At 35.1% G+C, this 14,651-nt stretch overlaps 1 protein-coding gene across 1 annotated transcript; it reads left to right on the top strand.

Moving 5' to 3' along the window:
* The first annotated feature begins 9,800 nt into the window (after positions 1-9,800).
* Positions 9,801-11,168, top strand: LOC129882765 (histone H1-like). Its single transcript, XM_055957207.1, has 2 exons — positions 9,801-10,128; positions 10,233-11,168. Exons 1-2 carry the CDS (start codon positions 9,946-9,948, stop codon positions 10,920-10,922), a joined length of 873 nt encoding a protein of 290 aa, XP_055813182.1. The 5' UTR covers positions 9,801-9,945; the 3' UTR covers positions 10,923-11,168.
* The last annotated feature ends 3,483 nt before the right edge of the window (positions 11,169-14,651 follow it).

Raw genomic sequence — 14,651 nt, 5'->3', positions numbered from 1 at the left:
ATAGTGAAGGGAAAATCCTCTTGCACTATATATCAGCTGGAATGCTGATATTCCCTAAGTTTAAATATTTCGATGGGGTGCTCAAAATTCATTTGGAATCCTGTGTGCGCAAACAAGATATGCTACCCCACCAAATTCAACTTTTGACTCAATGGTAAATTCGAAATTCCCATAAGAGGTCATTTTAATGAAAAATGGGTCTCACACCTAAGTGTCATTTTTAGCCAAATTCCACAATGGGCCATAGAATTAGACTGAAAGCCTCGAGAAGCAAATAATAGGTCGTTTTAGACTAAAATCAATATTTCAAAACTAACCACACTGATGGAATTTTCATTCGAGCATGTTTTCCAAAAATATTGACTAAATTCAACCATAAGCCTAATTTCGAAGGCAAAAGTGCCAAATAGTCCCAAACTCGTATCGATTTTCTCGATACTTATGCAAACCATGCTACTAGCTTAACTAGCCCATTCCAGAGCTGATCAAACCGTCAAAATTCTATTCTGAGGTCATTTACCTAAAATTATGACCGAAGTCAATGTTTGAAGTTATAAAAGCTCCAAAACAGAAAAATGGGCCTAAAACTCAAATGAACGACCAGGCGACCGAATAGTCAGTGCCAACAAGTCATAAATGATTGGGATCACTACGAAAAAGATCTAAAATCTGAAAAGGTTGGAAGATGAAAGAAATGACCTGGAGTCATTACAACAAATTTCTTATTTGATGTTTTCTCTTATTTAAATAGGGACATGCTCTACAAAGAAAAATCATTAATATTAATTTTCAAATTAAATAATAATGTAGTTATATATAATATTTTTTTCTAATCAAATATCCCCATACTTAAATATTTGCTTGTCCTTTAATCGTGATCATATTCACTAATATGATTATTTCTACAATTTCATTTTTGGGAGAGCAAAGAATGACCTAGGGCCATTCTTTTTCAGTTTTTCACCAAACTCTTTGATAAATATAAGTAATACATTCCTCTTGACATATATTTTGATTCTTAGTCAATAGAATCTATAGGAATTAACTTGGGGAAGGTTTTGACCTAAAATTAATGGTGGGAAAAGCCCTAGTTGGGTGATAAGATCATGAACTTCTACAAGGGTTAGTAATTTGATATAATCCGGATAATTTATGTCATTATTCATTGATTGCTTGTGTTCTTTAGTTATTTAGACCAAGAACAAGCCAAGAGACTCTAGAAAGGGAAAGCTCAAGTTCTTTAGAAGCATTCAGGCTTGGTTTTGAGATAGGTGATGGTTTATTTCACTGTCTATGTTATATATGTCTGTTAACTGCATTGATAGTATTACATGCAATTCAAGCAATGATTATCTTTTATCAATTGTGCAATGAACTTGTTACTTGATTATGCAAGTGTGTGAACTATTCATTATATATTGTGATTGTGATTGTGATTATGATTGTGGATATTGGATTAGGTGTCACGCCGACACATATTAGATCGGTCCATGTCGGTACATATTGGGTTAGGTGTCATACCGATGCATACTAACTATTGGATCGGGTGTCACACTAACACGCTAACAGTTTGGGTATGGGTTCCATAAGAGGACCATTATTGACTGTTGTAATTAAGATTGACTATGTGAAACTATATATTGCTCATGAAATGATAATTGGTAATGTGTTTCTATATATGTTTGTTTACTATATTGTGATTACTTGTATATATTTTACTTACTAGACTAGCTGCGTGATCCTACCAGTTCACTATTGTTATGTATACTGATACTGCACTTGCTCTTTCTTTATTGAGTATTGGGCATCTTCTGGCAGCTACTGACAAACCTCAGCTAGGAGATGATTGATTTTGTAGAGTTTAAGGGTGAGTCAGTTCTTTCATGATACCATAGATTCTTCTTAGTCATAGTCATTTTCCTTTGGACTTAGACCTTTCTAACTCTATTTCATACTATTGTTTTCAGGGGTTGCATCCCTTTATCTAGACCCTTTATTTAGTCATTTTGGTATAATGACTTTCAGGTTCTAGGGGTTAATTTCCGCACAATAATGTTTATTTATTTGATTAATTTCCTAAGTTTATGGAAACTCAGTCTAAACTAGTATTTAAATGTCTGTCTTTTACTAGTAAAACTTAGTTGGATTTTAGTAATGATTCTCCCACTGGAGGATTAGTGTGGATGCCACTCATGGACCAGTTTGGGTCGTGATAGTTTCTTAGTTAGGGCCTTGGCCTAGGTTTGGCTATTGTGTGCCTTAGACTTTAGCCTTAGTGGCTCGTATAGCTCAGATTTGGGTTAGATATGACCCTTTAGGTTGGACTTTATCCTTCAGTAACCCTTCTTGGTATTGATATTGGCTTTTTCTGGTTTGTCGAGTGCTTTGTCTTGCCATAGATGATTGGTCTTGCTTTTGTATGAGTGGATCTTACTGATGTAAGATTCGAGAAGGATCGATTTGTGTGTGGTGGCCTTCTAATATAAGATTTTGAGAGTAACTAGATATTTCGATGTAATATTTCGAGAGAAGCTGGTTCTTTGGGTTTATTCAGTGTAAGATTCTAGTATTGACTAGCTATTCTGATGTAAGATTTTGGGTGATGCTTACTCTTGTTGTGGCTTTCCTATGTAAGATTCTAGAAAGGACTAGCTATTATGATATAAAATTCCAGAAAAAGATAGGTTTGTGTGATTATCTCAATGTCAGATTTCGAGAATGACTGGCCCTTTTGATGTAGGATTTCGAAAGAGGCTGGCCTTCATTGTAGCAATCCTAACATAAGATTTTGGGAAGAGCTATACCTTCTTCGTGACTATTCCGATGTCATATTCCGGATAGTCCTTTCTTGAGTTTGTGGTTGACGTTTTTGGTTGTTCTTGCTATTATTCTCCTTTAACATTAGTTGTTATGTGTACTCGTCGGGCTTGTGAGGGTCCACTTGGGTTTATTTCCTATATATTGCTTCTTGAGTGCACCTATTGGGCTTATAGGCATACATATAGGTTATCGTTAACTTAGAATACTTGCCTTCGATCTTACATTCTCCCAATGTGGCCAATGGCTTTTGTTACTATTATTGTTCCTTTTTAGTTGACTTACTTATTATTTTCCCTTTCTTGCACTTTATTATTCTTTTATAATCTCGAACTTGATCGGCCTTTGATGCCTATTAAGTACTCATTATTTTGGTACTCCTACTACACTATATCTTTTTTCCCTTATGTAGATCTGAGTTCTGGTCGACCGTATTAATCCTCGTACAATGCATCTAATAGCCAGAGATTGAGGGTGCGTTTGCTGGTGTCCGAAGTTGACTCATCTCCTTCTGTATATCTTGGCTAGTCTTTTTTATTCCAAGACAGTTTATGTATTTGTATATGTCTAGCCCTGTACTCGGTCTTTTGTAGTAGTTCTATATTGATGCTTTTGTCCTTGTTCCTTATATATATATATATATATATATATATATATATATATATATGTATACCTTGTTCTTTTTATTGCTAGTTTATTTACTCTGATTGTATTCTACTGAAGTCAGTACTTCTGCTTCCTAAGCCCGTTACTCCCATTCTGGGCTAAGGGTTAGCTTACCTACTAGTGGATTATAGTAGGTGTCATCATGATACATGGTTTTGAGTCATGAAACTTGAAGATTACAATGAGGGAAAACTACATCTCTAAATATTTCATGTAAGAGCAACTCAAAAAGATCTATACTTTGAAGCCAAATTCTAAGAGTTTTGGAAGAATACTATGATGAGTTCCAAGCTTTGAAAATGAGAGTCAACTCCACCAAGGAAGAAGCTTATGCCATTATTTGGTTTATGGCCATATTGAAGAATGAGGTGGCCTTTCATATCCAACTTCATAGATTTCCAACTTTAAATAAGACAGTTATAGTGAGTCTTGAAGTTGATAAGGGAATCAAAGAGGAAATACAAGCTAAGCCTAAAGTGTTCTCATATTCATGGAGTATGGTAAAAGAGGTTGGAAATACTTTTTCCAATTGGTCAAAATCCAAGGAACAAGAGCAAGGTTTAATGAAATAGTTTGAGAGGAATCCTCCACATGATCGGAATGCTCCAAAGCATTTTCCAGAGAAAGGTGTCTGCAAATCTATCTAATATTTCAAATGTCAAATTTGGGGGCATATAATAAGTGTGTCCCAATTGAAAGGCCATGATGGTAAGGGAAAAAGTTCCTTTCCCATAAAAGAAGTTGGGCTTAGAGAAGAATGTAAGGAATCCAAAGAAGAGGATGGTGTCTTTGGGAATGATGAGGAGTTTGAACAAGAGGCTTTGGAATAATAAGGGGAGACTACTATCCTAATTCATGTTTCTAAAAGAGCAATAACAAGCCAAGTTATTTCATTTTGAGGTAAAGAAGACCCCTCTTGTGAACTTCTAAGGTAAAAGGGCTAAACTCAACACTTTAGAATTTTCAAACTAACAAAGTGCGAGTAATAACTTGTCTTTAATATGAGCGTAATGATTCTTTTCCATGTGTTTATAATGTCATTAGTGATAGTGTTCATAAACTAGTTTATCCCATTGATGATCAAATTGATTCTTCTTGTAAGATTGATTTGTGCCCACCTAGTGTTAACACTTGTGTTTTGAATGATAGTACATTATCTGGTGATAATTGTATTCATCAATTTGCTTGTGAACCTAATACACTAATTGAGGGTGTTTATCAATATAATAATATAATAAGTTCTTGATTCACCTTTTTTTTAAGAAATAGAAACACAAGAAATGGGGATTACCCGAGCTAATGATAGAGGCAAGAAAACTTTTCAACCAAATCCCATTAATTGATCATAATGATATCAAAGCAACTCAATCAAATCGCTGAAGAAAGAAATGTTGAAGCAGCACTTGGACTAGGTCAGAAGAGTCAGTATTGATTTTTATTCCTCTGATCCTCTCAACTCATACTTAGTAAAGGGGTCCAGGTCGGGATAATCAATCGCCTCTGGTCATCGAGCAAGCAGGGCCTTCCCAAATGGCCCCGTGGTCTTCGTTTGATATGGTTTACACGTTACTGATTCCCGAAAGAGTTAATATCTCCATTAACTAAATCTGATATAAGTTGAAATTCTCAAAGTTGAGAGTAAAGTATAAATAAAATGTCAAAGATTGCCTCCTCTTCTAGGAAGGGAAGCATAACATTAGCTTCAATTGAACAAGCTCAACCTTGAAAAAAAAGTGGTAGATCGACGTTTAACGCTTCTGATAATTGTATTCATCAACTTGCTTGTGAACCTAATACACTAATTGAGGGTGTTTATGATGTGATTAATGAGCCTCAAGTTAGTAATGGTGTTGATAAAGTTAATTATTTTAATAGGATTTGTTGTTTGAACATATCATTCAAATATAGATCCTGTGCTCGAAAAGGCTTTGAAAAATGATATTTGTCTATTTGTGAGTGAACTTACATGTTTTAATACTCCCTTTTTGGTTGATCATTCTCTCTTTAAGTATCTATCTTGTTTGAAGATGAAACGATCATTCTTAGTGAGTGCCTAGTATTGTGAATCATGATTGTAGTGTTGTTCTTGAGAGCTATACTCTTTATATTAACTCACTATGGTTTGTAGACTTTCATCCCAAAGATGGAAATCTCTTCTTGGAAGATGAGAGTACTCTTATTGGGAAGAATTATAATGAGAAAAAAGGTGGCATTTGTGTTCTCATTATCTCATCTTCTTGGTGTGTTCTAATTCTTAATGGTATGACCAATGATATTGAGTCTAATAGTGGTCTAACACATGAGAACACCTTGGATGAAGTAATTTTGTGAAACACCTTTCTTTACTATTTATTTATATATGATGATACTCATGCTTGTGTGGAGTGTACATATTATGTTAATAGTAGTATCAATTAGGGAAAATGGGAGTCTCTTTGAGTCGATTCTATGTTATTTCTTACCATTTACCCCGATGTTGTCTTAAATTGTGATGAGTATGATAGTAACACTCCATTTCTTTCATATAATTCTTATTTGGTTTTATTACTTGATGTTACGTGCTTGAATGAGATATTTTTGCCAATTTATGTGGGGAATATATTTGTATTTGACCCTGGTGATAAATTGGGAGTAATTACATTCTTAAAGTTATCTAGTGCATTCGGTGGAATATTAAATTGAGTTGCCCTTGTTCATTCATGAGTTATTTGTAGGGTGTTCCAAACTTCCTTTGTAGTTTTACATAGACTCTAGTATATTTATCTGGTTCAATGCCACAAATAAATATCTAATTTTCTTTGGCATTCTTTTGGACCATCTTGACATATCTTTCATTCTTAGTTTAGATCTTTCTTGCTTTGGATAGAGTCTTCATCCCCTTATAAGTGGTTTGGAAATTTTTGGCCTATCTTGGATGATATTACATAGTTCTAGATCTTCTTTAACTAAGAAATCTTACATCCTTGATTTTCACCAATCATGATATTTTCCATTGAAGGATGGTGGCCTTATGGTCAATTGTCCTTATTGTACTCCTAGAGGTGCAGTCCTCTCAAGAATTTTCAAGGTGTTATCCTTTTGAAAGAATTTACTTTGATATCAATTGTTATTTTATGATGCCCCTACGTATATATAGGAATCATGTTCTTCAGCAACTAAACAAGAAGTGTAAAATTAAAATCAATACACACAAGAATTTTATGTAAAAAACTCCACTCACAGAGTTTAAAAAACCACAACCCTCTCTCTCTCTCTCTCTCTCTCTCTCTATATATATATATATATATATATATATATATATATATATATATATATCTTAAATTATAATTAAAGTTAGCTTACAATATTTTAAAGAGATAACAACTATAATACCTAATGAGCTAACTACTATAATACTATTCTTTATCTCTACAATACAATTCAGTTATAGGCCTAGACTCTTCCTTAACAAATCTACCGAGTTGTCGGATTCCTTACATCACAAATCAACACTTATACAAATCAAATAAGAAAACTAAAAGGTCACAAACACTCATTGAATCACACTAGGCAATTAGATCTGTTTTATATATATATATATATATATATATATATATATATATATATATATTCTTGATAGGTACATATTTTTTATAATGTAGCTAGTTGACTCTCTTCCACACAAGACACACATATTCCTTTTGTGTCCTCTCTTCTCTATTTATATGGATGGCTTCAATAGTACCAATTTTTTGCTTTATACAAAAGTAGACAGTTGATTCCTATCTTCATAATAGAACACGAAGTAGATCAAGGATATTTCAAGATTTGTAAATATGACAATGTTTCCATATCTTTATTGCTCCTTGTTTCATTAGATTTTTTGCAATCCTAGTTTCTCTGGAAATCCTTTGTCGTGCTTGGAATCTGCCTTGGCTTGATCAACTATGGTTCCTTCGCTATTTCTTCTCTACATATGTTGCACTCTTGATATCAGCTCTTTGTTGCAGACCTGAATAGGAACTGGTTTCTTGTAGTATCTTCCAAACATGAATAATACCAATTATTTATTGAAACATGTGAAGGACCTAGCTATTGCATATGATTGTTATGTTTTGCTACTCTTTTATTAATCATCAAAACTTCATATTATTAGTCCTAGCACATGATTATGTAGCTCACATTGCTCTTCCTAGTACATGTAGCTATCTATCTCATTGTTTTTAGCTTAATAATAGAGTAAATAAACCCATATAGTTAAATACAAGTTCCATCTAAATCCAAATGGGAAAAAATTACTCTATAACAAAGTTGTATCCATGAAAAGAGATAACGACAACATATGAAATCGTGAATATAAAGAGAAACATGAAAATATTGAAAACACAATCAAAATGTTTTTCAAATTACTAAGTTGATTCAAGAGCGGCTTCGGCCAGTCCAAAACAGACAAAAGAGTTGTATTAATCAGAAGGTTCGTACGATGAAATTTATAGAGGGTGAGAAAGTGTTGTTGAGAATTTCCCAATGAAGGGTGTGATGCATTTTAGGGGAAAGACAAATTATCTACCGTTCATTCTGTTTGAGATTTTTGGTGCGTATTGGGGAGGTAGATTATAAATTTACCCCGCCATCAGGCACAAAAATAGTCCATTCAATTTCATATATCTATGTTACGAAGGTACACTGAAATAGTCCTCACATGTTGCAATTGGATGAGAACATGACTTATGAGGAAAAATGATGACTATTTTTGATAGACTTGAAAGCTAAGGTCAAAAGAAGTAGCTTCGATAAAAGTACTTTAAAAATCATACTGAATAAAGGAAGTTAGTTGGGAGACTGAGTCAAGTGTGCGAAGATGACCTTTATAACTATTTGACAGCCTAGATACATTTATAAACCTATTTGAACATGAACATTAATCTACGTGATGGATAATATAATAATCTAACACAAAAATTTAAGTTTTAATACTTTGTTTTGAGATTTGAGACTTTGTACAAGACAAAATAGCCATTTGGGACTTGTTCGAGGAATTTGGATTGGAAACCGAGATGTTCAAGAGAGTTTTAGAATGAGAAATTTTTTCAACTTGTGTATTGTATTTCACTTGTGATGTGTGAGGATAACATATACATGACATGAAAAACATATATATAATTATGAGGTGTTAAAAAGAGATTACTTAAAATGTTATATTTTAGCTTTGATTCTCATATATGTGTTTATATGAGTTGATGTAATTACTCGACTCTTAATTTTGAGTTTTAAAACACCATTTTAGAATTCAAAACTTTGTATACATCAAAATAAGTGTCCATCTGGTTTGTTTAAGGGGTTGGGTTGGAACCCAAAGAGTTTGGGTGAGTTTGAAAACAAGAAAACACAAAACGGATAGTGTTGAGAGGTTCAACTAAATGAGAATTAGATATTTGAGGAAGTTTCGAATGTGAATAGTGGAAAAAAAACTTATAACATAAAGTTTCGAGTGTGAATAGTGGAGTTACAAACACATGTACTAATCAAATATGACATCACACACGAAAATAATAGAGTAGTAAAATTTATTGCATATACAACTATGATACAATTTTATATATAATCACATATTAACTTTCATAATGTGATTTTAATACAACTATACTACACTCAATCATTAACAATTTCATGGATGGATAAACATCTAAAAAGAAAATGGGATTTGTTAAGAAAACATACACATTTGATCTATGCTTAAAACTAGAAAGACTAAAAATACTTTTTTGGTGTGTTCATCCTCAATGACATTTGAACCAATGATTCGATGGTCAAATCTAGTTGGATTTTTGTGATTCTTGGTTCTACGGACTCCTCTGTTTGTCTATTATCAAATTGTGCAGAGAAATTGAAGTTTTATGCAAAGATTTTCCCTAAAATCATCAAATACCACAAAACACTCCATGAAAATCATTGAAATGACCCCTTGCTATTCAAAACGAATTATCTCCCATATATCTCATCCAAATAATCCGAATAAACACTCTAAAGATAAGCTTACGAAATTTCCTACAAGATGGAAAAAATTTCACTCAAATCCATGAAGTATATCTCAAGTTATGTCCAGATCAATTGAGCATAGAAGCACACCTCCAACAAGTTGAACATTGCATTCCATTTTTTATCCCAATCCTTGTCTTGGTCGCCAACCGGTCAATACCGTTGATAAAAGTTACATCTAACGGCCTAAATTTAAAATTTCGTAAAGGTATGAATCCGCGTCAAAGGGCTCTCGACCAATCAGATTTCAGCTTATGGATATGACTCCTTTTCCTCTCACTATTTAAATCTTCTCAATTTCCTGGTTTATTCACACAAAGAGAGAAGTCTCAGTAGAATCTACACTAGCAGATCCATTTCTCTTCCCCATTGCTGCCTCCTTTCTTCGATAAAACCTAACCCTAGTTCTCTCCCTATTTGGGAATTTCATTTCCTCGATCCGAAATGGCCACTGAAGAACCAGTTATCGCTAATGAGGTTGCTGATGAATTAGCCGCTCCTGAAGAGGTTAAGGAGGAGGAAAACCCTCCGGCCAAGTCTGGAAAAGCAAAGAAAGAGATCAAGGCGAAAAAACCTGCTGCACCGAGGAAGAAAAGTGCCCCTTCTGCTCATCCTCCATACTTTGAGGTAATTGAAAACTCCAACTTTCAGTTTTGTGAATTATACTTGATAATAGAGTTCTTTAGCTTTGTGAATGTATTTTGAAGTTGATTTTGGATTGTATAATGCAGATGATTAAGGATGCGATTGTGACATTGAAGGAGAGAACTGGATCCAGCCAGTACGCTATTACCAAGTTCATTGAGGAAAAGCAGAAAAATCTTCCACCGAATTTCAAAAAACTGTTGCTTAACCAATTGAAGAAGTTTGTTGCTTCTGAGAAGCTGGTGAAAGTTAAGAGCTCCTACAAGCTTCCATCGGCTGCTAGGACTGCTGGTGCTACTGCCCCGGCGAAGAAGAAGTCTGCTGCCGCTGCTAAGCCTAAAGCAGCAAAGTCAAAACCCGCTGCTAAGGCTAAGCCCAAGTCCAAGCCTGCTGCCAAACCTAAAGCCGTCGTCAAGCCGAAGGCCAAGCCTGCTGCCAAGGCCAAACCCGCTGCCAAGGCCAAGCCCGCTGCCAAGGCCAAACCTGCTGCCAAGGCCAAGCCAGCTGCTAAGGCCAAGCCCAAAGCGGCTGTTACCAAGCCCAAAGCTGCTGCTGCAAAGCCTAAGGCTGCTCCTGCGAAAGCAAAGGCTGCGGCTAAGCCAAAGCCAAAGGAGAAGACGCCAGCTAAGGTTGCAAGGACGGCTACCAGAACGACTCCAAGTCGGAAAGCTGCACCAAAGGCAGCACCTGCCAAAAAGGAACCGGCAAAGAAGGCACCTGCTAAGAGCGTGAAGTCGCCGGTGAAGAAGGCTGCCACAAGGAGGGGAAGGAAGTAGAAGAGCAGGGATAGAGGATTTGTGTGTAGGGGTAGTCCTGTAAATTCCCTGAATCTTGTTGGTTGATTTGGGTTTTTTTGCCCATGGGAAGCTATAGAAATCTGGTTTATTTTTCTCCTTTCTTGGCCCTTGTTTACAGTGTTTAGATTTTTTTTTTCTTTTTAATTCCGTGTTAGGGATTTGGAACAGTTCTGCTCTGTACTGATATATCATTCTGTTTATGAGAAATTAGAGTTTATGCCCTTATCTTATCGATGAAATTTTGTTCAGGTTCTCATTTCATATGAATTGCAGTACGATATTAGGTTACTGTTTTCCCTCTGAGAAACGGGCATAGCTGTAAAAAGGTTCGGTTGAGGAAACGTGAAAAGCGGATGCCGGAACACAGAAGTGGTGGTGTCTTTTGAACGCAAGTAAGTGTAACAAATTGACAATTCTTCTATGCATTGAGCAGAATATACTCTTTTGGTCATCATCTTTGCTTAAATTGGATTAGTTTTAGTTGTAGTCTTATATAATTTTGTATCCTTGCTGTTGCGCATTGCTACTTCACATCTAGGTCACTTTGTATTGTTAATATTCGGTGTGTGTGTGTGGTAGTGTTCACGTGAAGCCATGTTGGTTTATCAGTATATTAAACATTTGTTTGTGCATTATTGAGGTGAAACATTCATTTAATAATCACCATTTTCATGCCAAAAGATTCTATTTCTATGGCTTATGGCTACTCTAGATTGATTGAGGCATAATAGTTAAAATGTTAAATTAACCCAAAAGAGGTAAGCAACCAAGTCTAAGTTGCAATTACACTCTGCTTTCTGGGAAAGATATCCTGCATAAATTTTGAACTCATGAAAACTACAAGAATAACAAAATATTAATCCAGGGACTCTCTGCCTAAAGCTTAGGCCAATTCTGTGACTAGTCCTTGTAAAATGGTGAATGTCTTTGGCTTGCTGCAGATGATTAGCATGATGAAGCAAATGATTGATTTGATAATCTTCTCAACTTCCTAGAAAATCAGCTGTCTTAATGAAGTGCTAGGAATTCCTTGATGCCTTCTTTATCTTGACCTAGTGCTAGGGAGATACTAAATTTTTTGGATGAATAGCGTAGTGACAGTGTATTCAATCTGAACATTATATTTTTGGATATTTTACTTTCAAAAGCTTTCTACCTAGCTTGGTTAGTAGTGACAATTAGTGCCATGCTCTAGTGAGGATGGAACTACTCATCCTTCTCATTAGTGAAGCAAGCATACAGATTTTGTGGTACTATTGAGCACGGTTGAGGTGCATTGATTGTGTGTATACCTAATGGTGAGTAGTAAACTGAAAATTCTGCTTAAAAAGCTTACTTTCTAGAACTGAACTACAGTTGTCCTGTATACTCTAGGATTTACTTTCCAAATGTATCTAATGCTTTACTTACATTCCTTGCACTTTTGGTATCTCTTCTAATTGTTTCTGGTGGTAGAATGAACATTAATTGAAGTTAGAGAAGAAACACTCTGAGGTAAAGATTTCTGTAAACATTTTTGTGAAGATTTCATCATGTACTTCACCTTCTATTCATTATTGACGTGACTAAGTATGTACTTGAGGAAACAATATTTCTTAGCGATCATAGATGATGCAGATATATGGATGAATCACCTTGTTGATATTACCTGTTTTACCTAGTAGTTTTATTTATGGTTGGAGAATAGCTTTATATTACCTTTTAATACACATGCAATATGGTGAGTCAAATTTGTGTTGCTTGAAATTCGTTTAGCATTAACTCCGGAACTTAATGTATTAAGTGATCCTGTTAAATGTTATTAAACAGGTCTCACATCAATGCACTTAATATGTTTAGTTTAAGTGCTAAATAGATTATCAAGCAATCTCTTAGTGGAGTAGTTGCCATAGCCAATCACTTACAACATCATTTTCTTGACGGACAGTTCAGATGTTGCAACACTGCCATAATAAACAATTATTCTTGCTTCCACCTGAAGCATCACTTTTGACACGTGCTCTTTTAGTGCTTAGTTCAAATGTCAGCGTGTTTTAGGTATGGTTCTGTTGAAGCTTAAATATAGCAGCTCATGTATCCACAGATATTCCTAACGATGTTTTTCTGTTGGCACAACTCATGCAGATCATGCCTGTAGATCTATATTGTAATGGTGTACTAAATACTCTATGAGGTTTCATAACTTGTTTATCTGGGAAATGCTTGCTATGTGTTATTTTCACTCAGCGTTCTTGTCTCTCTCACTTTCTTATATATTATTTTCTTTCTCGACTTATGGAGTTCATTTGAAGTTTTGGTTGCTCTTTTCAACAATCATGTCAGTTCTCAACTTATGGGGTTCATTTCTAGTTTTGGTGCTCTTTGTATTTTGAAACAATCACCGGACATGCCAGCGTGTATCACTTCTCTGTTTCAGTGCCTAACATCTATACAAATTTGATGTCAGAGAACTATGCTAAATTTCATAATATATATAGGTTAAGTATGGAGAGCCTCGAGTCACATCCTCATATGTAATAATGCAAAACTGAGTGATACACTGCGAAGGAGATGAATCATGGTCTTCTGCACACATGTACCGAACCATTAACTTAGAGTTCAGCCTAATATCATCCTTTTAGTCTTCAATCCCAGGTACTTGTATATCAATGAACTTTTGCTTCTTTACACTCTAAAAGCAATTCGTATTAAACTGGATTTCTACACTCTGTTTCTGCAAGTGTTTTGTTTTTTGTGGCCGTATTTTTCTTGCAACCGTGCTTCGAAACCTTCTTTGAGCCGAGGGTCTATTGGAAACAACTTCTCTATCCCACATGGTTAGGAGTAAGGTTTGTGTACATCCTACCCTCCCCAAACTCAATGTGTGGGATTACACTAGGTACGTTGTTGTTGTATTGTGTGATTTATAGCGACTGAGGATGCTATAGTTGTTTGACTAAAAATAGTTAATAGTTACAATTGTGAAGTGGAATATTACTTAAAATTCTTCTTAGTGTGGTTGTGTGTATTACAAAAATCTGGCGGAATGACCCTCTTTAGTAACTGTTCTTTGGATATATATGGTGATTTCTATATCTGGAATACATGATTTTTATTGCCCTTTATGTCAGTGATTCTTTTCAATGTCCTTCATATTTATGGTCAAACTGAAAATGGAAAGAGGTTTCAAGGATCCTCTTTTTTTCCATAGTTTTTTGTGTTTGTTGAGGTTAAGGGTGAAGCAATTGGGAGAAGTTTTTCTGTATAATTGGTGGAGGAAATGCTCCAACTCCTCTGCTGGGCAAGCTTGTTGTAATTTTCATCATTGATGTTTGGAAAAATTAATGCATTGTTGTGCTTCTGAAGTAGAATAATAACTCTAATGTGCATTAGGACGATGCAAAAAGGTTCCTTTTTCGGTTTGGTTTTGGGACAAATGATTTTGGGGTTCGGCTTTTGGAACAATTGAGTTTCTATCTCTTGAGAGGCAAGTCACTCTTCAAAAGCTTCTCTGTCCTCTACCACCCTCCCTCTTTCTATTATCCAACCATCTGTATCTATCTTATACTACTACATTTTGGCTGAAAGTTATTCAAGGAGTACATTTGATCCGTATCTATTGTCATATTGAAGGACAGTTTGCTGGTTAGCTGGTGGTCTCTCTGGGAAGTAAATTATTTACAACATATCTGATTGATGAGAATTTTGCTGCGCTCGTTCTATCTATGT

Source organism: Solanum dulcamara, chromosome 3 (genome assembly GCF_947179165.1).
Source record: "Solanum dulcamara chromosome 3, daSolDulc1.2, whole genome shotgun sequence".
Lineage (NCBI taxonomy): Eukaryota > Viridiplantae > Streptophyta > Magnoliopsida > Solanales > Solanaceae > Solanum > Solanum dulcamara.
The sequence above is the reverse complement of the archived record's forward strand: the minus strand, read 5'-3'. Positions and strand labels throughout refer to the sequence as shown.

Excerpts from the sequence above, each read along its gene's own strand:
- LOC129882765 (XM_055957207.1), top strand. The coding sequence starts at position 9,946 with ATGGCCACTGAAGAACCAGTTATCGCTAATGAGGTTGCTGATGAATTA. Across the intron at positions 10,129-10,232 it reads CTCATCCTCCATACTTTGAG|ATGATTAAGGATGCGATTGT; the intron begins GTAATTGAAAAC and ends TGTATAATGCAG.